The sequence below is a fragment of the Bombina bombina genome, chromosome 4 (assembly GCF_027579735.1).
Source record: "Bombina bombina isolate aBomBom1 chromosome 4, aBomBom1.pri, whole genome shotgun sequence".
In the NCBI taxonomy this organism is placed as follows: domain Eukaryota; kingdom Metazoa; phylum Chordata; class Amphibia; order Anura; family Bombinatoridae; genus Bombina; species Bombina bombina.
In genome coordinates this window covers 236,713,084-236,738,942 of record NC_069502.1, presented here as the reverse complement: position 1 = coordinate 236,738,942, position 25,859 = coordinate 236,713,084, and the positions used below count along the sequence as shown (strand labels likewise).

The following is a 25,859-nucleotide window of genomic DNA, read 5'->3' as shown; positions in this document are numbered from 1 at the left end:
TAAAAATGCTTGATGATGAAATGCGAATGTCTTTATCTAATATTCCACCAAATATTCAGAAACTGTGTTCATCCCATCAACCTCATACATCCCATTAAAATAGTAAGTAGTTATTGGTGTTATACACAGAAAGTCCCCCTTAACAGCTCCAAACAAGTACACACGTAATCCGGAAATGTCAGTATACTGAGATGCAGGAAATCACTCACCCGGCACTATGTCTCCAAGTGACTATGGGCTTCAAAGTGTGGCTATCGGATCGTTCACCACGATAATTTGTAGCGGTCCTCCACTACAATGCGGGTTCCAGTGCCAGCAAATCCCTTAGCGCCACACTGACAAGTGCTCCTAACAGGGTTGAGCATGCATCCGTTGGTTGTACCAGCTCCAGCTGAGTGGAGGATTGTCGGGTCTTGCGGGGCGTGTACTATGACGTGAGTGCCTGTAATGACCTCTATGATGTCTGTGGGTCCAGGAAACGCCGAGGTTTAAGCTGGAGCAATAATGGATTAACGAACAGCAGAATAAACCAGCAAACCTTCCAGGCGTTATACATCAAAATAGATTTATTACTAGGAGAAATCGGATAAACAATTTAAAAGAACATAAGTCCAAGCAACCTAGGATAGAGAAAAAATATGGCCTACGCATTTCGGCATTATGCTGCCTTAGTCATGGATTGGTGTTATTAAACTTTTTTTTCCATTCTTGCAAATACATACTGTTACTTGTAAATACATTTCGTTATTATATAATTTATGTATGTGTGCGTATCTCTTAAAAGAAGTTAGTTTAACCTCCTGTTTGCTAGTACAACTGAATTACTGTGTCGCGAAATGATGTAGGTCTAAAAAGTGTGTCACCAACATGAAAAGTATTGAAAGCTCTGATCTAAAAGGTTACTTTTAGGAATAATGGTTCAGTTGTTACAGAAAACAAATACTTTTGTTAAAGGGACATGAAAGACAAAATTAAACTTTCATGATTCAGATAGCACATGCAATTTTAAAAGCTTTTTTATTTTACTTTCTCAATTCTCAAATTGACTTTGTTCTGTTTCTATCTTTTGTTGAAAAGCATATCTAGGTAGGCTCCGGACCAGCAATGCACTAATGGGAGCTAGCTGAGGATTTGTAGAAACACAGGTCTTCTTGTCACTGGCTCTTCAAATGTGTTCATGGTCCCAGTAGTGCATTGCTGCTCTGGAGCTGAATTAAAGGGACATGAAACTCAAGTTTTTTCTCTCTCATGATTCAGATAGAGCATCTGATCTTAAACAACATTCCAATTTACTTATATTATCTAATTTGTTTTATTCTCTTGATATCCTTTATTTAAAAAGGATACCTAGGTAGGCTCAGTAGCTGCTGGTTGGTGGCTACACACATATGCCTCATGTTATTGGCTCACCAAAATGTTAAGCTAGCTACTCGTAGTGCATTGCTGATTCTTCAACAAAGGATACCAAGAAAACAAAGCAAGTTAGATAATAGAAGTATATTTGAAAGTTGTTTAGAATTGTATGCTCTATCTGAATCAAATACTTTTTTTGTGTGTTTTATGTCCCTTTAAACTATGTGTTTAACCACATAGTTATATGCAAGTAACAGTGGAATAATAAAATGCTGTAACACATAAGAATATTTTGTTTTTATACATTTATGTCCCATTAATACTCATGTGTTTAGGATCTAGTAATTTATTCTCATTGGTATATCAGTACTTAACAATGTCACTGAGAAATGGCATGTGTCAGACTGTTGGATTGTTATCAGTCTTTTACTAAATATCTGAGATATTAACATTTATATACAATTACCTAACTGTCACACTGCAAAGGAATTGAAATCCAGGAGACTCATCTCTCTGATCTAAGCCTGAGTTATTTCTTTTCAGTTACATAAACACATTGTTTTGTTTTTTTCATTTAGAAGTTGGTGGATGTCTCACCTGACCTACCTAAGCTGATGAGTTCTGTGAAGGCCCAGGAACTGAAAGAGAATGAGATTGTATTGCTTAGTGGACTATCAACCGGGAGACTATGTCACGGAACTGAATCACCACAAGTAAGTAAAGTTCCCTTTGAATCAAATAACCACAGGCGATCACATTCTTAGTACAGTATATCTTAGTATATACTAGTATTTCCACAAGCCATCAATTTAACTCTATTTAGGACTAGAACTATAGCCATAAACGTGTGTCTTTGCTCTTATTTTTGTAGAAAACTCTAAATCAGAATTCATAACAGTCAGACATTCTATTCATACTCTTTCCTCTGTGTATTGTATTGATGGTACTAATTGTGCAAATTAAAGGATACCAGACTGACAGTAATAATTATGAGGGAAAAGTTGCCATGTGTTGCCTTCTCCTTTACAAATGTTTACAGAAAATGCTTTTGATTGGTAGAAAACTCCATCTGATAGCTCATTTCTCCTCTTTTTTAATGGGTTTATTAGCAATACTTCTAGGAATATCTACATTCGCTAAGTGCAAAACCATTGTTTAAAACAAAATTACATGGCAGTAGAAAAACCGCTGAGATTACTCATGCCAGGTCAGTTTGAATTCATTATTAACCCCCTCCTAGCAGAATAACCCCACTGAATTAATGTGTTACTTCTCACTTCTTCATCCTGGATGTATTTAGGGGTTGTGTTGCCCTAGAAATGCAGAAATCAGACACATCTGTTATTACCACACTCTCAGCTATTTAAAGAGACAGTATACCTTAATTTTTTCTCCTCTTTAATGTGTTCCCAGTGATCCAGTTTTACCTGATCGAGTGTATTAAATTGTTTACAAAAAGCTCCTTTACCTTTTTATCAGAGTTTGAAATAGCTGGTTTTGCCTATACTGAAAGTTTTTGTGCAGAAAACAGACATAATAGAGATAATATACATGCAAGTGGTTGGTTATCCCTATTGTAAGCTCTTATAAAATTAACCAGAGATCAGATTTCTGGTTAATTTTATAAATGTGCCCCAAATGCCCCCAAAATATAGTGGGTTGTATTTTATTAAAAAAAAAAATTGTAGCATTTTTACTTTTTAATAAAATAACTGCACCATGCAGTTTTGGGGGGGATAAAGTTGGTGGGTGTGGGGGTAAGAAAAACAGAATTTATGCTTACTGATAAATTACTTTCTCTTACGGTGTATCCAGTCCACGGATTCATCCTTACTTGTGGGATATTCTCATTCCCTACAGGAAGTGGCAAAGAGAGCACACAGCAGAACTGTCCATATAGCTCCCCCTCAGGCTCCGCCCCCCAGTCATTCGACCGACGGTTAGGAGAAAAAGGAGAAACCATAGGGTGTAGTGGTGACTGTAGTTTTACAAAAATAAATTTGAACCTGTCTTAATTGCCAGGGCGGGCCGTGGACTGGATACACCGTAAGAGAAAGTAATTTATCAGTAAGCATAAATTCTGTTTTCTCTTACATGGTGTATCCAGTCCACGGATTCATCCTTACTTGTGGGATACTAATACCAAAGCTTTAGGACACGGATGAAGGGAGGGAACAAGTCAGGTAACCTAAACGGAAGGCACCACTGCTTGCAAAACCTTTCTCCCAAAAATAGCCCCCGAAGAAGCAAAAGTATCGAATTTGTAAAATTTGGCAAAAGTATGCAGTGAAGACCAAGTCGCTGCCTTACAAATCTGTTCTACAGAAGCCTCATTCTTGAAAGCCCATGTGGAAGCCACAGCTCTAGTGGAATGAGCTGTAATACGTTCAGGAGGCTGCTGACCAGCAGTCTCATAAGCCAATCGGATGATGCTTTTCAGCCAGAAGGAAAGAGAGGTAGCAGTCGCTTTCTGACCTCTCCTCTTACCAGAATAGACAACAAACAAGGAAGATGTTTGTCTGAAATCTTTAGTTGTTTGCAAATAGAATTTCGAAGCACGAAACACATCAAGATTCTGTAATAATCGTTCCTTCTTAGAAACTGGATTAGGACACAGAGAAGGAACAATAATTTCCTGGTTAATATTCTTATTAGAAACAACTTTCGGAAGAAAACCAGGTTTGGTACGCAAAACAACCTTATCTGCATGGAACACCAGATAGGGTGAATTACACTGCAAAGCAGACAATTCAGAAACTCTTCAAGCAGAAGAAATAGCTACCAAAAACAAAACCTTCCAAGATAATAACTTAATATCTATGGAATGTAAAGGTTCAAAAACGGAACCCCTTGAAGAACTGAAAAAACTAAATTAAGACTCCATGGAGGAGCCACAGGTTTATAGACAGGCTTGATTCTCACTAAAGCCTGTGCAAATGCCTGAACGTCTGGTACTGCTGCCAGACGCTTGTGTAACAGGATAGACAGAGCAGATATCTGTCCCTTTAAGGAACTAGCTGACAAACCTTTCTCCAATCCTTCTTGGAGAAAGGACAATATCCTGGGAATCCAAACTTTACTCCTTGAGTAACCCTTGGATTCACACCAACCAAGATATTTCCGCCATATCTTATGGTAAATTTTCCTGGTGACAGGATTTCTGGCCTGGATCAGAGTATCGATAACTGATTCAGAGAACCCATGCTTAGCTAGAATTAAGCGTTCAATCTCCAAGCAGTCAGTTGCAGAGAAACTAGATTTGGATGCTTGAATGGACCCTGTATTAGAAGATCCTGCCTCAATGGCAGCTTCCATGGTGGAACAGATGACATGTCCACTAGGTCTGCATACCAAGTCCTGCGTGGCCACGCAGGCGCTATCAGAATTACGGAAGCCTTCTCCTGTTTGATTATGGCTACTAGCCGAGGGAGAAGGGGAAACGGTGGAAAAACATAAGCTAGACTGAAGGACCAAGGCGCTACTAGAGCATCTATCAATGCCGCCTTGGGGTCCCTGGACCTGGATCCGTAAAGAGGAAGTTTGGTGTTCTGACGGGACGCCATCAGATCCAATTCCGGAATGCCCCATAGCTGGGTCAGCTGAGCAAAAACCTCCGGGTGGAGTTCCCACTCCCCCGTGTGAAAAGTCTGACGACTCAGAAAATCCGCCTCCCAGTTGTCTACTCCTGGGATGTGAATTGCAGATAGATGGCAGGAGTGATCCTCCGCCCATTTGATGATCTTGGTTACCTCCTTCATCGCTAGGGAACTCTTTGTTCCTCCCTGATGATTGATGTACGCTACAGTCGTGATGTTGTCCGACTGAAATCTGATGAATTTGACCTCCGCTAGCTGAGGCCAAGCCTGGAGCGTATTGAATATCGCTCTCAGTTCCAAAATGTTTATCGGGAGAAGAGATTCTTCCCGAGACCATAGGCCCTGAGCTTTCAGGGAGTCCCAGACCGCACCCCAGCCTAACAGACTGGCATCGGTCGTTACAATGATCCACTCTGGTCTGTGGAAGCACATTCCCTGAGACAGGTGATCCTGAGACAACCACCAGAGAAGAGAGTCTCTGGTTTTCTAGTCCATTTGTATTTGAGGAGACAAATCTGCATAATCCCCATTCCACTGTTTGAGCATGCACAGTTGCAGTGGTCTGAGATGAATTCGGACAAAAGGGACAACGTTCATTGCCGCAACCATTAACCCGATTACCTCCATGCACTGAGCCACCGAAGGCCGAGGAATGGAATGAAGAACTCGGCAAGTAGTTAAGAGCTTTGACTTCCTGACCTCCGTCAGAAATATTTTAATTTCTACCGAGTCTATTAGTGTTCCCAGGAAGGGAACCCTTGTGAGCGGGGACAGAGAACTTTTTTCTACGTTCACCTTCCACCCGTGAGACCTTAGAAAGGCCAGAACAATGTCCGTATGAGCCTTGGCTCTGTGAAAAGACGACGCCTGTATTAAGATGTCATCTAGGTAAGGTGCTACTGCAATGCCCCGGGGCCTTAGTACCGCTAGAAGGGACCCCAGCACCTTTGTGAAAATTCTGGGAGCGGTGGCCAATCCGAAAGGAAGGGCCATGAACTGGTAATGCTTGTTCAGAAAGGCGAACCTTAGGAGGTGATGATGATCTTTGTGGATAGGAATATGTAGGTATGCATCCTTTAGATCCATGGTAGTCATATATTGACCTTCCTGGATCATCTGTAAGATTGTCCGAAATGGTTTCCATTTTGAATGATGGAACTCTGAGGAATTTGTTTAGAATTTTCAGATCCAAGATTGGCCTGAAAGTTCCTTCCTTTTTGGGAAGTACAAACAGGTTTGAGTAAAAGCCCAGTCCTTGTTCTGCAATTGGAACTGGGTGTATCACTCCCATCTTTAGATGATCTTCTACACAGCGTGAGAACGCCTGTTTCTTTGTCTGGTCTGAAGACAAACTAGACACGTGGAACCTTCCCCTTGGAGGAGAGTCCTTGAATTCTAGAAGATACCCCTGAGCAACAATTTCTAATGCCCAGGGATCTGGAACATCTCTTGCCCAAGCCTGAGCAAAGAGAAAAAGTCTGCCCCCTACTAGATCCGGTCCCGGATCGGGGGCTACCCCTTCATGCTGTCTTGGTAGCAGCCGCAGGCTTCTTGGCCTGTTTACCCTTATTCCAGCCCTGCAAGGGTTTCCAGGTTGCTTTGGGCTGTGAAGCGTTACCCTCTTGCTTTGCGGCAGCAGAGGTTGGGGCAGGTCTGCTCCTGAAGTTGCGAAAGGAATTTTGGCCTTAAATGGTCTATCCTGCGGAAGGGCATGGCCCTTTCCCCCAGTGATATCCGCGATAATTTCTTTCAACTCGGGACCGAAAAGGGTCTTTCCTTTGAAAGGAATGTTTAGTAACTTTGTTTTGGACGACACGTCAGCCGACCATGATTTGAGCCAAAGCGCTCTTCGCACCATAATGGCAAAACCAGAATTTTTTGCCGCTAACTTAGCTAATTGGAAGGCGGCATCTGTGATAAAAGAATTAGCCAGCTTTAGAGCATGAATTCTATCCATGACTTCGTCATATGAAGTCTCCTGCTGGAGCGACTCCTCCAGCGCCTCAAACCAAAAAGCCGCTGCAGTAGTTACAGGAATAATGCAGGCAATTGGTTGATGAAGGAAACCTTGCTGAACAAACATTTTCTTCAGCAAACCTTCCAATTTTTTATCCATAGGATCTTTGAAAGCACAACTGTCTTCTATTGGAATGGTTGTATGCTTGGCTAGAGTTGAAATTGCTCCCTCAACCTTAGGAACCGTCTGCCACGCGTCCCGCCTGGGGTCATTTATGGGGAACATTTTCTTAAAGATAGGGGGGGAACAAAGGGTACACCTGGTCTCTCCCACTCCCTAGTCACAATATCCGCCGCCCTCTTCGGTATCGGAAAAGCATCAGTGTATACATGGACTTCTAGAAACCTGTCCATTTTACACAATTTTTCTGGGACCACCATGGGGTCACAATCAGCCAGCATAGCTAAAACCTCCTTAAGCAGTACGTGGAGGTGTTCCAGCTTAAATTTAAAACGCTAAGACATCTGATTCTGCCCGCTGAGAAACTTTTCCTGTGTCAGAAATTTCTCCCTCGGGCAGCCCCTCCCTCACTGCCACTTCTGAGTGTTGTGAGGGTACAACGGATAGATCATCCAAAGCCTCTGATTGCTCATCCTCTGTTCTTAAAACTGAGCTATCACGCTTTTTAGGAAAAACTGGCAGTTTGGATAGAAAAGCTGCAAGGGAATTATCCATGACTGCTGCTAATTGTTGTAATGTAATAGGGCCCAATGCGCTAGAGGTACTAGGCAACGCTTGCTTGAGCGAAACTGGTGTCGACACATGGGGGGAGGAAGGAGGACTATCCTCGTTACCTTCCATCAAAGAATCATCTTGGGCTACATTTTTAAGTGTCACTGCATGGTCTTTAAAATGTTTAGAAACCTTAGCACACTTTAAACACAAATGTAAAGGGGGTACCGCCATGGCTATTAAACACATAGAACAGGGTCTATCTGTAGGCTCAGACATGTTAAACAGACTTAGACAGCACTCAAATACAGTAAAATACAATTTTTGAAAGAACGGTACTGTGCCTTTAAATAATAAAAAGCGCACACTTTTTTACTAAATCTCAAAAAAACATCCAATCTTTATGAAATTTTCACCATATGATCCTAATGCTTTGAAATGATTGCACAGTAAATTTCAAGACAATTAACTCCTTATTGCCCAAACCAGAGCAAATTAAAGCAGACCACCGGTTTAACAAGCTACAGCACCATGCCACAGTCTCTGCTGTGGCCCTACCTTCCTTGGGGATTAGTTTTGGATGAAAATAAGCCTCTCTGGAGTCCTTCTAGCAATCTCTGGACTCTGCACGTGAAGCTGCATGAAGCTGTCTTGCAAAAGAACTGCGCAACTGAGGCGCGAAAATTAGGCCCCCTCCCTCTTCACTCCGGAGTTGTGGGGCCTTCCCAAGCCAAAATAGGTGTCTAAAGATATGCCAGGCGTAATAAAACCCCAAAAAGTGTTCCAAACGTAATAAACACTTGTACAAATATCAGATTATAGTAATAAAATAATCGATTTCCCCATAACAGTGTCCACCAGTGATTTAAGCCCTTTAACTAAGCCATCCTTCTATACTGAGTCTCCGAATATGGCTTACCTTCCCACATGGGGATTCTTGTCAGTCTTCTAGCATTACCAAGTCTTGACTAGAAAAAAAAATGACTGAGCATACCTTGAAGCAGTTAAGCCTGCAAACTGTTCCCCCCAACTGAAGTTCTCCGGTACTCAACAGTCCTGTGTGGGAACAGCAATGGATTTTAGTTACAACATGCTAAAATATTTTTCCTCTCAGCATAAATCTTCATCACTTTCTGCCTCAGAGTAAATAGTACAAACCGGCACTATTTTAAAATAACAAACTCTTGATTGAAGAAATAAAAACTACAAATCTAACACCACATTCACTTTACCCTCCCGTGGAGATGCTACTTGTTAGAGCGGCAAAGAGAATGACTGGGGGGCAGAGCCTGAGGGGGAGCTATATGGACAGCTCTGCTGTGTGCTCTCTTTGCCACTTCCTTTAGGGAATGAGAATATCCCACAAGTAAGGATGAATCCGTGGACTGGATACACCATGTAAGAGAAAAAATGGCACTAAAAAGCGCCTTTAAAATGCGGTCTATGGGAACTGTGTGTTCCCAGTAAATATATATGTATAAGCTATTATACATATGTGTATATACACATATTAACAACTAAATATATATGTATAAGCTATTATACATATGTGTATATACACATATTAACAACTAAATATATATGTATATAATCATATACATATATATTTACAATTTGTTGCCATTGCTGCGTGACTTACCCCCCTTTGCTGTGCTTGTTCTCATGCAAAGTCTCATGGCATGAGAATGAGGCTCCCATTGGAGCCTATGAAAGCACTCTTGTGAGCACAATGCTTCCGTGCAATGTGAACACGAGCTTGTGTTCGTATTGCTGTCAACTTGTAATACCAGTGCACATTAGCATGCACTGATATTACTCAGTGGAGCACAAATATGGTTTTCATGAAAGCGATATTTAATGCTCCACTTGTAAACTGGCCCTATGGGTTTTTCTTTGTTTTAATTTTCACCTGTTTAAATTTATTTTTAAACTAATGCAGCTAATATCCTGCTAAGGCTCCAAATCAGCAATAGCAGGAAGTACCTATCCACCAATGAGCATTGTCAGGAAGTACCTATTATCCAATAAGTATGACCAGAAATTATATACCAGCCACTAAACCTTAGAAAAAAAGTTCAGAACTGATAAAGCTGTATTAGTTTCCAGTTAAGTTTAAACAGATTGTATCTTACATTTTTAATCAATATGTTTAAATATTGATCTTCCATATGAATGATTTAAAATGCACATTAAATGGTGACTTTTTGTATTCATATTGAAAGGGAATGATATTCAAAATATTGCTGCTCAGACAAGATATTCAAAGAAGTGTCATTGGTATGGCGAGGCCCTTAAAAAAATGTAAAAGCACAAATGTTTATGTTACTATATATTTTCTTTATGTGAAACAGAGACTCCAAAATTACAAATCAATGTCTAAAAACCTGATATTTAAGCTCACTGGCATGGAAATAAATCACGCAAAATCTTTGTAATTTTATTTATTGTTATTTCAGGTGTCTCTCCTTCACATCAAGAACCTGCATAATGAGATAAATATCTTTTAAATTAAAATTTGTGTTTACTAACATTTTTTTAGGTACCTCTCCCTACTGACGAGATGTCTCAGATCATCTCACCTGAGTGGAGGGCTTTTGTTGAACTAATAGTAACAATAGGATGTAGTACTGTCCACTTGTAGAAGTGTAAAACACAGCACTTGCCTTGGGCAAAGTGCCCTATCCCTATTCCAGCACTAAGAATAGCGCACAATCTGCTATTACAAGTGAATGTTAAAATAGTTTTTTTCACAGAATGTTATTTGTGGCCATAATTGTTTAAGTGTATCCTATACTTGGAATAGATAGCACGGGGCGTGCTAACATTCGGCTAGATTACGAGTTTTGTCGGTAAAGCTGTGCGGTGCTAACGAGCAGTTTCTGCTCACCGCTCACCTACATACAACGCATGTATTACGGGTTTTTACAAACCCGGCGTTAGCCACAGAAAAGTGAGCGGAGAGCAAAATTTTGCTCCACATCTCACCTCAATACCAGCGCTGCTTACGGTAGCGGTGAGCTGGCTAAACGTGCTCGTGCACGATTTCCCCAGAGGAATCAATGGGGGAGAGCCGGCTTAAAAAAAACTAACACCTGCAAAAAAGCAGCGTTCAACTCCTAACGCAGCCCCATTGATTCCTAGGTGGAAATACATTTTATGTCTAAACCTAACACCCTAAAATGAACCCCGAGTCTAAACACCCCTAATCTTACACTTATTAACCCCTAATCTGCCGACCCCGACATCTCAGACACCTACATTATATTATTAACACCTAATCTGCCGCCCCCAACGTCGCCGCCACTATATTAAAGTTCTTAACCCCTAAACCTAAGTCTAACCCTAACCCCCCCTAACTTAAATATAATTTAAATAAATCGAAATAAAATTACTACAATTACCATAACTAAATTATTCCTATTTAAAACTAAATACTTACCTATAAAATAAACCCTAAGCAAGCTATAATATAACTAATAGTTACATTGTATCTAACTTAGGGTTTATTTTTATTTTACAGGCAACTTTGTATTTATTTTAACTAGGTGCAATAGTTATTAAATAGTTATTAACTATTTAATAACTACCTAGTTAAAATAAAAACAAATTTACCTGTAAAATAAAATCTAACCTGAGTTACAGTTACACCTAACACTACACTATAATTAAATTCATTCCCTAAATTAACTACAATTAAATACAATTAAATACAATTATCTAAAGTACAGAAAAAAACCCCACTAAATTACAGAAAATAATAAAATAATCACAAGTTTTTTAAACTAATTACACCTAATCTAATCCCCCTAATAAAATAAAAAAGCCCCCCAAAATAATAAAAAGCCCTACCCTATACTAAATTACAAATAGCCCTTAAAAGGGCTTTTTTGCGGGGCATTGACCCAAAGTAATCATCTCTTTTAACTGTAAAAAAAAGTACAATACCCCCCCAACATTAAAACCCACCACCCACATACCCAAACCTACTCTAAAACCCACCCAATCCCCCCTTAATAAAACCTAACACTAAACCCTTGAAGATCACCCTACCGTGAGATGTCTTCACCCAACTGGGCCGAAGTCCTCAATGAAGCCGGGTGAAGTAGTCCTCCAGACGGGCAGAAGTCTTCATCCAAGCCAGGAAGAAGAGGTCCTCAAGACGGGCAGAAGTCTTCATACAAACGGCATCTTCTATCTTCATCCATCCGGCGCAGAGCGGGTCCATCTTCAAGACATCCGACGCGGAGCATCCTCTTCTATCTTCATCCAACGACTGAATGAAGGTTCCTTTAAATGACGTCATCCAAGATGGCGTTCCTTCAATTCTGATTGGCTGATAGAATTCTATCAGCCAATTAGAATTAAAGTAGAAAAAATCCTATTGGCTGATGCAATCAGCCAATAGGATTGGACTTCAATCCTATTGGCTGATTGGAACAGCCAATAGGATTGAGCTTGCATTCTATTGGCTGATTGGAACAGCCAATAGAATGCAAGCTCAATCCTATTGGCTGATTGCATCAGCCAATAGGATTTTTTCTACCTTAATTCCGATTGGCTGATAGAATTCTATCAGCCAATCGGAATTGAAGGGAAGAGTCTAAACACCCCTAATCTTACACTTATTAACCCCTAATCTGCCTCCCCCGACATCGTCGCCAACCGCATTATATTATTAACCCCTAATCTGCCGCTCCGGACATCGCCGCCACCTACATTATACCTATGAACCCCTAATCTGCTGCCCCCAACATCGCCGACACCTACATTATAGTTATTAACCCCTAATCTGCCCCCCAATGTTGCCGCAACTATATTAAATTTATTAACCCCTAATCGTCCGACCCCAACGTCGCCGCCACTATAATAAATTTATTAACCCCTAAGTCTAACCCTAAGTCTAACCCCCCTAACTTAAATATAATTTAAATTAAATGAAATAAATTTAACATAATTAAATAAATTAATCCTATTTAAAACTAAATACTTGCAGATAAAATAGACCCTAAGCTAGCTACAATATAACATTGTAGCTAGCTTAGGGTTTATATATATATTTATTTTACAGGCAACTTTGTATTTATTTTAACTAGGTACAATAGTTATTAAATAGTTATTAACTATTTAATAACTACCTAGCTAAAATAAATACAAATTTACCTGTAAAATAAACCCTAACCTAAGTTACAATTACACCTAACACTACCCTATCATTAAATTAATTACCTAAACTACCTACAATTAATTACAATTAAATTAAATAAACTAAATTACGGGGAAAAAACCAACTAAATTACAGAAAATAAAAAAAGAATTACAAGAATCTTAAACTAATTACACCTAATCTAATCCCCCTAATAAAATAAAAAAGCCCCCCAAAATAATAAAATTCCCTACCCTATACTAAATTACAAATAGCCCTTAAAAGGGCCTTTTGCGGGGCATTGCCCCTAAAGTAATCAGCTCTTTCACCTGTAAAAAAAAAATACAATACCCCTCCAGCATCAAAACCCACCACCCACACACCCAACCCTACTCTAAAAAACACCCAATCCCCCCTTAAAAAAACCTAACACTACCCCCTTGAAGATCACCATACCTTGAGCCGTCTTCACCCAGCCGGGCACAAGTGGACCTCCAGAGGGGTAGAAGTCTTCATCCGATCCAGGCAGAAGAGGACATCCAGACCGGCAGAACTCTTCATCCAGACGGCATCTTCTATCTTCATCCTTCCGGAGTGGAGCGGGTCCATCTTCAATCCAACCGACGCAGAGCCATCCTCTTCAAACAAAGTCCTAACGAAGAATGAAGGTTCCTTTAAATGACGTCATCCAAGATGGCGTCCCTTGAATTACGATTGGCTGATAGAATCCTATCAGCCAATAGCAATTAAGGTAGGAAAAATCCTATTGGATGATGTAATACAATCAGCCAATAGGATTGACCTCACATTCTATTGGCTGTTCCAATCAGTCTAGATTACAAGTTTTACTACTTGTAATCTAGACTTATATGTTTAAACACTTTTTAGAAAAGCATTTGCTAATTAAGATGTTCAAAGGTAGTAGAAGTATGAACACAGTTTTTGTGCATGCTTTTTTCATTGAAATGCTTCAGTTGTGTTTATCCAAACCTGTTTTTCAAAGATGCTATCTCACACCTCTTGATTTCACACTTCTCTCTGAGAGCAAAGTTATAATCAATATTACCAATTAAGTTGCTTGTATTTTGATCAATTTAGTTTCCATTACTCCTAGAAATAAATTTCTGGGTTGGGAGGAAATAAGAAATAAATATAGAGTAGAGTATCCCAAAATGTAGAATGTCTGTTTATTCATGAGGAAAAAAAAGTGACTTCTAACTGACCTTCTGGTGTCAGGTAGGGATGGGCGAATGTTTTGCAACATTCGAAAAATTAAACAGATTTTAACACATTTGTTCATTCGTTTTGAATTTCAAATGTTATACAACATTCTAACATTCGTTTAATGTAAAAGTATTTCTAATGCTTTCTTTAAATGTAATATTCCATTAGAATTATGCAATATTCAAATTCGAAAAATTTGAATTTATATATTTGTAATAGTATTTCTAATGTTCTCTTTAAATGTAATATTTGAATTATGCAATATTAGAATTAGAAAAATTTCAATTTATATATTTGTATCTATTATGTATCAATTCACTCAATTCCTTTTCACATGAACTATTGAACTTCTGAATAGTATTTGTTGAATTGAATGTAACATTCGAAAATTAGAATGTGGACATTCAATCTAATTATAAACTTTCAAATTAGAAAGTGTCATTCAAAAACTGTAAATAGCATACAATTATAGAATTTTTAAGAATATTCGTTCTTAACATTCGATTATGAAAATCAAATTTCTATAATACCATTCATTCTAACATTCAAATTTGAATATAAACACATTCGCCCATCCCTAGTGTTAGGTAAACAGATTTGGCTGTCTAGGTTAGAGAGTATTGTAAATCTTCTGTCAGCTTTTATGGAGCCTGCCATTGGTATTTAATCAGGACCAGATATTGGAAACTCTTGATAAAGGCTTTTAGCCGAAACATGACAAAGCCATATCGTGCACTTCAAACTGAAAAATAAACTGGGGATACGAGAGGAGAAGGTGAGCGCTCACAAATACTTCATCCTTGCAAAGAACAGAGACATTGTACCAAGAACAGGAAACCTTGGTTAAAACACACAGCGGATTTGTTTTACTTCAGAGCTGAAAGAGAGCTCAGAAACAGCTTAAGTTGCTAAACGCCCCAGAGGAGATCTAAGTGACCAACACAGGAGTGTTACACGGAGGGTCACGGAAGGTAAGAGGGTAGTGGGTTATAAGTTCTAAAAACCTGACAAAATCCCTTAATTTCACATCATCGCAAAAAGCTGCAAACTATCTCAAGCAGTGGAAAAAACTTTTAAAGCACATAAACTTTAGTATCACGAAACGATGATACCATCTACATTTTACACCTTCAAAGAATTGAAATTCATATTCACTAACAGCGTAAAAACAAAGTTTGCTGTAACAATTCAAGATCTTGAAAACACAAACATATATTAAGTGTACTATAAGCCCTGTATCAATTGGCTAATTGTTTTAACCATTTGTAATCATTGCTGCTGCAAGATTGTTGCAAAATAGTTGTAACCATTGTTATCATTGTTTTTCTATACAGAGTATTGTTTGATTAAATAGAATGAATGAATTTTATTAGTTGTGAAATACACCGGTGTATGAATTTAAATTGTGTGGTTTAAAAAAACCTTATAATTTTAAAGTTATAGTTAGGATTACTAAATATTTAATTGTATGCATGCTTGTAAATCGAATATATATTACATTGTTTTAGAGTCTTTTAAAATAGAAATTTGGTCTCTGAGTTAATTAAACCACCTTGTTTGAACCCATATTGAATAATACTTTTTATATATCCATAACGCATAGACATCATAGGAGTCTTATATGAGTCATCTAGATTAGAGAGGATTTGGGAATTTGTATTGACTTGATTAAAGGTTCCACACAGAAATCAGCTAACAGCTGATATTTGCAGTGAAGTGGTTTTTAGCAATATCACATAGTGCCTATTTCATTTTCAACAATTTCAAGTTAGATAATTATTTTAAACCACACCAGCATTGTTTGCGCCAGACTTTATACCTGTTTGAAACATTCTAACATTCGTTTAATGTAAAAGTATTTCTAATGCTTTCTTTAAATGTAATATTCCATTAGAATTATGCAATATTCAAATTCGAAAAATTTGAATTTATATATTTGTAATAGTATTTCTAATGCTTTGTTTAAATGTAATATTTGAATTATGCAATATTAGAATTAGAAACATTTCAATTTATATATTTGTATCTATTATGTATCAATTTACTCAATTCCTTTTCACATGAACTATTGAACTTCTGAATAGTATTTGTTGAATTGAATGTAACATTCGAAAATTAGAATGTGGACATTTAATCTAATTATAAACTTTCAAATTAGAAAGTGACATTCAAAAACTGTAAATAGCATACAATTATAGAATTTTTAAGAATATTTGTTCTTATCAACATTCGATTATGAAAATCAAATTTCTATAATACCATTCATTCTAACATTCGAATTTGAATATAAACACATTTGCCCATCCCTAGTGTTAGGTAAACAGATTTGGCTGTCTAGGTTAGAGAGTATTGTAAATCTTCTGTCAGCTTTTATGGAGCCTGTCATTGGTATCTAATCAGGACCAGATATTGGAAACTTTGTACAACTGCTTTGGTGTTGCTTGATCTTCCTTAAACGTAAATAGGCAAAAGAATATTACCGGAAGGGCAAGTCATGAAGTTTATACTTCTACAAGTGCACTGTAGACTAATATTGTATTGTTACAACTGCCTTCATGTGTCCTCACTTTGAATATGTGTCACTAAATAGTTGTCATTTCTTTTTTGAGCTTGTAGACAAGAAGTATAGTAGACCATATCCATCTTTTTTATAGCATTAGATTATATGATAAAGCACTGAATGAAAGTCAAAGAGAGAGTTAAATTGAGACAGATATTTTCAAATGCAGATCCTGAGTATTTCAGTGATATCAACCAATTGTAAAAGCAAAGATGTTCAGATTTACCTTGCCGCTCAAAGTGACATCCACAGTGCGGTCCTCCGTTCAGCACCCGTACTATAGACGCGGGATTCATCTCACCTCTCTTCCCAGCATATACTTTCCACCAATTATCTCCACTCTGGTACACTCCGCAGCTCTCTCTCTCCGTACCTTCTGTTGGTGTCTGACGTCATCTATTCAAGTGACTCTCTCCACCAATGGAACAATCGGTGGCCATTTTTTTCTCCTCTATAGGTGTACGAACTCTGTGCAGGGTGTCACTTCTCCTGGTGGCTAACTGTAGGGACAGACCTGGAGCCCCCTCAGGTCTTCCAGTGACAGCTTGGTTCATCAAATCCGGACAATGACATTCAAAATCATATTACTAAATTAATGTAACATGACAATGATTTAATACCGGGAAATATTTGTACTAAAAATACAAAAATAAAAATATGCTGCTTGAATAAGTTATATCAATAATCAGGAATTGGAAGCTTCATCATATCTCACTTGCTTTTTTCAATAAAAGACTTATGGAAAAAGCCAGAGAGATGACATCAACTAGTTTGACAAAGCAACAGAGTTCAGTGGCTGGGATTGAAGTAATAATAATGTTTCCAAATGTTCTATAATCAAAGAATACCAAAACAATACCAATATAGAGCTCAATGACCTATGATTCGAAGCACAATGTGGTGCAAAACTAACACTCTCCGTGCTTCAAGACTTTGTTAAAATTGAACGTAGAATAAATGTAGCAAAATACAGGGGAATGCTGCAAGGAGCATTGGAGTCGCTCAAGACAAGGACAGCGTAGCAATGTAATTGAGATTCTGTAAGAATGTAATGAAAATTGCTGTCCTCAAGATACTTTGGGGCCTATTTATCAAGACCTGTGTTTCTGGCGAGCCTTCTAAAGACTGCTGCTCCATAACCTGTCCGTCTGCTCTGAGGCGGCGGACAGACATCGCCGGAAATCAACCCGATCCAATACAATCAGGTTGATTGACACCCCTGTTAGCGGATCTGCAGGGGGTAGTATTGCACCAGCAGTTCACCAGAACTGCTTGTGCAATGATAAATGCAGAGAGTGTATCAATGTGCAGCAGACATGATACGCAACATCGGATCATGTCCGCTCACATCATGATAAATAGGCCCCTTGAAGTGAAATAAAAGTGCAAAAAATATTCTTCCAATACTGTGTTCTCCATTAATCAAGCAGTGAAAGCGGCTTTGGAGCCCTTACGGGTCAAGTTTGCTCATGAGAACCTGTTTGCCGCAAGGTAAGAAGTAGGGGTCACCTGAACACAACTTCTTAACCTCTCCCCAGAGGTAGCAGAGTTCAAACACCCCTAACTCACTCATTCGGGGTCAATGGCAGTTCCTGCTCATTCGTGACCAATCGCGCATGAGCAGGAACTGTCAATGACCCTGAACGAGCAAGTTACAGGGGGCAGCACGCGGAAATACTTGTGCAATGTTAAATGACATACAGAGTATGGTGCCTGCTCGCAGGTTCATGTTGGGAACCCTGTCTGTCTGTCATTTAATAAATGGGGCATTTTATTATTACACTGTTGCTTGCATATAACTATGGGATTGATCACAATCCTTTAGAGAAGCTTATCAAATTATTTATCTACAAAAATCCCCATAGACTTTAGCAGTCTTTAGATAAACTTCAATTAAAAATATATATAAATATATAAAATATAAAGGCCTTTTTTGTCGGGGTATTCACTGGTACTGAGTACCCCCACCTCTGCCAACTCATGACAGGTAATATTTGTAATCATCATGTAGATGTAGATACTCTAGTTTTCACAAGAGGGGGCTGCAAAATACTTCAAACATTGTAAATAATATTTTCCCTTTGCTCCTTTCAAAGTTACCAAGCTGAATATATCAATCAAGAATCAATGAGTACCGGGCACCTTTTTTTTTTTAGTACCGGCACCTTTTCTTTTACAAAAAAGCACTGTATATACAGTATATATATATATATATATATATATATATATATATATATATATATATATATATATATATATATATATATATATATATATATAGATATGTATATATATAGATATACACACATAACAAAAAACACAGTTACCCTGGTCAGCTCAGCAAAATCTCTGCAGCCATTTTACTCCTACAATTCTCTACGTGCACCAGCAAGCTGGTATTTTTAGTTGTCACAAGCACGTCAGTGTGATCCGATAATTTCTCCCTTTTTTCCTTGCAATGGAATCTATTTTTCTCGCTCAGCAATTTCCCCTCATTAGACAGAATTATTTATTTATATATTTTTTAAAATCTCTGATTACAGGCCATGGCAGTTACTTCATATACCTCCTGCCACCATAGAACCATCACGTCAAACAGAAGTGACTTCTCTAAATAGCAGCGACTATTTACTGGAACATTTCATAGCACCATAATTTACCTGTGAAGCAAAGCTCTATGCGCATATCACATGACTGATTGGTTTCTTTATCTCTAGACAAGAAAAAAACACAATGCTCAGTGGAAAGTGTCAGAAGTAATGTGACAAATATGCATCTTTAAAATAAGAGCAACAATTTTATTCAGCTTATTTAAAGGAAGTTTAAAATCATTTCCCACACATTTTACCTTTGTTTAGATGTTGAATTAAACAGCAATCGTATTGTAGGTATAGATAGATTTTATTTCACATGTACATAAATATATAAATATGAATGTATCAGAGTTAAAGGGACAGTACACACATTGGGCTAGATTACAAGTGGAGCGCTAGTTTATCATGTGTCTGTGGGCATGTGATAAATAACCAGGCATTAAAAGCCATTAGCGCTCAGAAAAATGATCAGATGTCTGGTTAATTTTCTAAAAGTGCCCCAAAATATATACTTTTTTAAAATAAAAAAACAACTGTACTACGTAGTTTTAAGGGGTTAAAGTTGGTGCGTGTGGGGTAAAAAGTGTCTTTATATTGCGGTCTATGGGAACTGTTCCCTATATGTATATGAATATATACATATATAGTTATGTGTTAATATGTGTAAGAAGGCAAAATAAAAAATTAAAGTATTTTGCAAAGTTTTTTATTATGCATAATTAAAGGACCAGTAAACACAGTAGATTTGCATAATCAACAAATGCAAGATAACAAGACAATACAATAGCATTTACTCTGAATTTCAAATGAGTAGATTTTTTTCAAACAAATTTCAAAGTTATGTATATTTCCACTCCCCCTGTACCATGTGACAGCCATCAGCCAATCACAAATGCATATACGTATAGTCTGAGTTCTTGCACATGCTCAGTAGGAGCTGGTGACTCAAAAAGTGTAAATATAAAAGACTGTGCACATTTTTGTTAATGGAAGTAAATTGGAAAGTTGTTTATCTGAATCATGAAAATTGAATTTGACCTGAGTGTCCCTTTAAGCATTTGCATTACAATTCCAAAATATCTGTAAAACAAGAGACAGAGGGCACCACATAGTGCAAACCAAAGCGACCAGAAGAATGGAAATGCAGGTAAACAGTGAACCTACTCACGTGGTAAAAAGCACCAATGTGCAGTGACAGCAGGCCGGGTCCAAAGAATCGTCCGGCAGACTCCCAAAACGCTTGGAACTGGTAAACCTGTCCTAGCAAGGGGATCCGAAATGTGATGCAGTTCCCACAGTGTTCACCAATTGTAGGCAAGACGAGCAGGATAACAGATGGTCTTCAGGGCATAGTAGGTGATAAATTGCGGCCACAGGGAGCGCCAAAAGGATACTCTAACGCTAGCCCTGAGCTCTATAAACACGCTCCTTAGGCAACTGGCTTCTGGTTGGACAGTAGTATTGCAAACCACACCCCTAGAACACGCAGCGCTGGCGATTCTTTGGACCCGGCCTGCTGTCACTGCACATTGGTACTTTTAATGTAATATTTTAGGGGTAGATTTACCAAGCTGCTGCAATCTACCCCAATGTTTCTGGCTAGCCAGAAACATAAGTTAAGAAGCAACGGTCATAAGACCACTGCTCCTTAACTCGGACTGCAATAATCTCGATCCGATCGGGATGATTGACACACCCTGATAGCGGCCGATTGGGAGCGAATGTGCAGGGGGCAAGCTGCACAAGCATTTCACTAGAAATGCTTGTGCAATGTTTAATGCCGACAGCATATGCGTATGCTCGGAGGCATTCCTTTTTGTCTCACCCTGCTCTAGGGGTGGGTTTTGAACTTAATAAAATTGTTGTTTATGCCTATGCACAACTATTTGTTTTGGCCTATAACTTAGTAGACAATGCTTACAAATAGCAATCCTCATACATTCCTTGAATAACATAAATATATATGTATATAGTCATATACATATATATTTGCAATATGCTGCTATCGCTGTGCTTTGGCGCCATCAAAACCAGCCTATAGAAGCGCACTCTTATGAGCACAATGTTCTGGAGGCCATATCTCCAGAAGGATTTAAACAAACTGGAATCTGTGCAAAGGAGGGCTATCAAAATGGTACATGATCTAAAATATAAAACATAACAGATGAGGCTCAATGACCTAAATATGTATAGCTAAGAGGAGAGAAGGGAACGAGGTGATATGCTAATAACTTTTGAGTATATTGAAGGGCTTAGTAAAGCTGAGACTGTGAGTACTTTACATCAAAATTATCCTACCAACTAGATAATTTTATAAGCATAAGGCTATCCTACCAACTAGATAAGTTTATAAGCATAAGGCTATCCTACAAACTAGATAAGTTTATAAGCATAAGGCTATCCTACCAGCTAGAAAAGTTTATAAGCATAAAGCTATCATACCAATTAGATAAGTTTATAAACATAAGGCTATCCTACCAACTAGATAAGTTTATAAGCATAAGGCTATCCTACCAACTAGATAAGTTTATTAGCTTAAGGCTATCCTACAAACTAGATAAGTTTATAAGCATAAGGCTATCCTACCAACTAGATAAGTTTATAAGCATAAGACTATCCTACAAATTAGATAAGTTTATAAGTATAAGGCTATCCTACCAACTAGATAAGTTAATAAGCATAAGGCTATTCTACAAACTAGATAAGTTTATAAGCATAAGGCTATCCTACAAACTAGATACGTTTATAAGCATAAGACTATCCTACCAATTAGATAAGTTTATAAGTAAAAGGCTATAAATCAGATATATAGAAATATGTATTTATGAATAAATATAACATATTCTTGTATGTCAAGAACATTGGAATGTGAAATATTCATATTTTCATGTAGGGTTAGCGTACATGAGAATATGCGGGTTTGTGCGTGGGTAGGGTGTTAGGTTTTTCCACTTTTTTTTTTCTCAATGGACTTCTATGGTGGAATACATGAATGCACACGCAATATTCTAACTTCAGCTTTTTGTGGTCGTCCGGTTAGCGCACATGCAAACACAGTTTACTTTCAACTCATAATACGAGCGCAACTTGACAAGCTCCAAAAGCCGAAATTTTAGTTAGTTAACGTTCAAGCATGCAATTCTGGAGGCCATAGCTCCAGAAGAATATAAGCAAACTGACAATCCTACCAACTAGATAAGTTTATAAGCATAAGGGTATCCTAACAACTAGATAAGCTTATAAGCATAAGGCTATCCTACCAATTAGATATGTTTATAAGCATACGGCTATCCTACAAACTAGATAAGTTTATAAGCATAAGGCTATCCTACCAAATAGATAAGTTTATAAGCATAAGGGTATCCTAACAACTAGATACGTTTATAAGCATAAGGCTATCCTTCCAACTAGATACGTTTATAAGCATAAGGCTATCCTACCAACTAAATAAGTTTATAAGCGTAAGGCTATCCTACCAACTAGATAAGTTAATAAGCATAAGACTATCCTACCAACTAGATACGTTTATAAGCATAAGGCTATCCTACCAACTAGATATGTTTATAAGCATAAGCCTATCCTTCCAACTAGATACGTTTATAAGCATAAGGCTATCCTACCAACTAGATAAGTTTATAAGAATAAGGCTGTCCTACCAACTAGATCATTTTATAAGAGAAAGGCTATCCTACCAACTAGATAAGTTTATAAGCATAAGGCTATCCTACCAACTAGAAAAAGTTTATAAGCATAAGGCTATTCTACCAACTAAATAAGTTTATAAGCGTAAGGCTATCCTAACAACTAGATATGTTAATAAGCATAAGACTATCCTACCAACTATATAAGTTTATAAGCATAAGGCTATTCTACCAACTAAATAAGTTTATAAGCGTAAGGCTATCCTAACAACTAGATAAGTTAATAAGCATAAGACTATCCTACAAACTAGATAAGTTTATAAGCATAAGGCTATCCTACCAACTAGATACGTTTATAAGCATAAGGCTATCCTACCAACTAGATAAGTCCATAAGCATAAGGCTATCCCACCAACTAGATAAGTTTATAAGCATAAGGCTATTCTACCAACTAGATAAGTTTATAAGCATAAGGATATCCTACCAACTAAATAAGTTTATAAGCGTAAGACTATCCTAACAACTAGATAAGTTAATAAGCATAAAACTATCCTACCAACTAGATACGTTAATAAGCATAAGACTATCCTACCAACTAGATAAGTTTATAAGCATAATGCTATCCTACAAACTAGATAAGTTTATAAGCGTAAGGCTATCCTAACAACTAGATAAGTTAATAAGCATAAGACTATCCTACCAACTAGATACGTTTATAAGCATAAGGCTATCCTACAAACTAGATAAGGTTATAAGCATAAGGCTATTCTACCAACTAGATAAGTTTATAAGTATAAGGCTGTCCTACCAACTAGATAATTTTATAAGCGTAAGGCTATCCTACTAACTAGATAAGTTTATAAGCATAAGGCTATCCTACCAACAAGAAAAAAGTTTATAAGCATAAGGCTATCCTACCAACTAAATAAGTTTATAAGCGTAAGGCTATCCTAACAACTAGATAAGTTAATAAGCATAAGGCTATCCTACAAATTAGATAAGTTTATAAGTATAAGGCTATCCTACCAACTAGATAAGTTAATAAGCATAAGGCTATTCTACAAACTAGATAAGTTTATAAGCATAAGGCTATCCTACAAACTAGATACGTTTATAAGCATAAGACTATCCTACCAATTAGATAAGTTTATAAGTAAAAGGCTATAAATCAGATATATAGAAATATGTATTTATGAATAAATATAACATATTCTTGTATGTCAAGAACATTGGAATGTGAAATATTCATATTTTCATGTAGGGTTAGCGTACATGAGAATATGCGGGTTTGTGCGTGGGTAGGGTGTTAGGTTTTTCCACTTTTTTTTTCTCAATGGACTTCTATGGTGGAATACATGAATGCACACGCAATATTCTAACTTCAGCTTTTTGTGGTCGTCCGGTTAGCGCACATGCAAACACAGTTTACTTTCAACTCATAATACGAGCGCAACTTGACAAGCTCCAAAAGCCGAAATTTTAGCACAGTTAACGTTCAAGCATGCAATTCTGGAGGCCATAGCTCCAGAAGAATATAAGCAAACTGACAATCCTACCAACTAGATAAGTTTATAAGCATAAGGGTATCCAAACAACTAGATAAGCTTATAAGCATAAGGCTATCCTACCAATTAGATATGTTTATAAGCATACGGCTATCCTACAAACTAGATAAGTTTATAAGCATAAGGCTATCCTACCAAATAGATAAGTTTATAAGCATAAGGGTATCCTAACAACTAGATACGTTTATAAGCATAAGGCTATCCTTCCAACTAGATACGTTTATAAGCATAAGGCTATCCTACCAACTAAATAAGTTTATAAGTGTAAGGCTATCCTACCAACTAGATAAGTTAATAAGCATAAGACTATCCTACCAACTAGATACGTTTATAAGCATAAGGCTATCCTACCAACTAGATATGTTTATAAGCATAAGCCTATCCTTCCAACTAGATACGTTTATAAGCATAAGGCTATCCTACCAACTAGATAAGTTTATAAGAATAAGGCTGTCCTACCAACTAGATCATTTTATAAGAGAAAGGCTATCCTACCAACTAGATAAGTTTATAAGCATAAGGCTATCCTACCAACTAGAAAAAGTTTATAAGCATAAGGCTATTCTACCAACTAAATAAGTTTATAAGCGTAAGGCTATCCTAACAACTAGATATGTTAATAAGCATAAGACTATCCTACCAACTATATAAGTTTATAAGCATAAGGCTATTCTACCAACTAAATAAGTTTATAAGCGTAAGGCTATCCTAACAACTAGATAAGTTAATAAGCATAAGACTATCCTACAAACTAGATAAGTTTATAAGCATAAGGCTATCCTACCAACTAGATACGTTTATAAGCATAAGGCTATCCTACCAACTAGATAAGTTTATAAGCATAAGGCTATCCTACCAATTAGATAAGTCCATAAGCATAAGGCTATCCCACCAACTAGATAAGTTTATAAGCATAAGGCTATTCTACCAACTAGATAAGTTTATAAGCATAAGGATATCCTACCAACTAAATAAGTTTATAAGCGTAAGACTATCCTAACAACTAGATAAGTTAATAAGCATAAAACTATCCTACCAACTAGATACGTTAATAAGCATAAGACTATCCTACCAACTAGATAAGTTTATAAGCATAATGCTATCCTACAAACTAGATAAGTTTATAAGCATAAGGCTATCCTACCAACTAAATAAGTTTATAAGTGTAAGGCTATCCTAACAACTAGATAAGTTAATAAGCATAAGACTATCCTACCAACTAGATACGTTTATAAGCATAAGGCTATCCTACAAACTAGATAAGGTTATAAGCATAAGGCTATCCTACCAACTAGATAAGTTTATAAGTATAAGGCTGTCCTACCAACTAGATAATTTTATAAGCGTAAGGCTATCCTACTAACTAGATAAGTTTATAAGCATAAGGCTATCCTACCAACAAGAAAAAAGTTTATAAGCATAAGGCTATCCTACCAACTAAATAAGTTTATAAGCGTAAGGCTATCCTAACAACTAGATAAGTTAATAAGCATA

General features: G+C 37.4%; 1 protein-coding gene across 1 annotated transcript in view; it reads left to right on the top strand.

The window, feature by feature from the left end:
* Window positions 1–25,859, top strand: part of SPHKAP (SPHK1 interactor, AKAP domain containing) — a 408,888-nt gene that overhangs the window by 289,291 nt on the left and 93,738 nt on the right. The window contains exon 5 of the mRNA XM_053711468.1: window positions 1,932–2,066. Coding sequence (XP_053567443.1) covers window positions 1,932–2,066 — 135 coding nt within the window. The remainder of the gene's footprint in view (window positions 1–1,931; window positions 2,067–25,859) is intronic.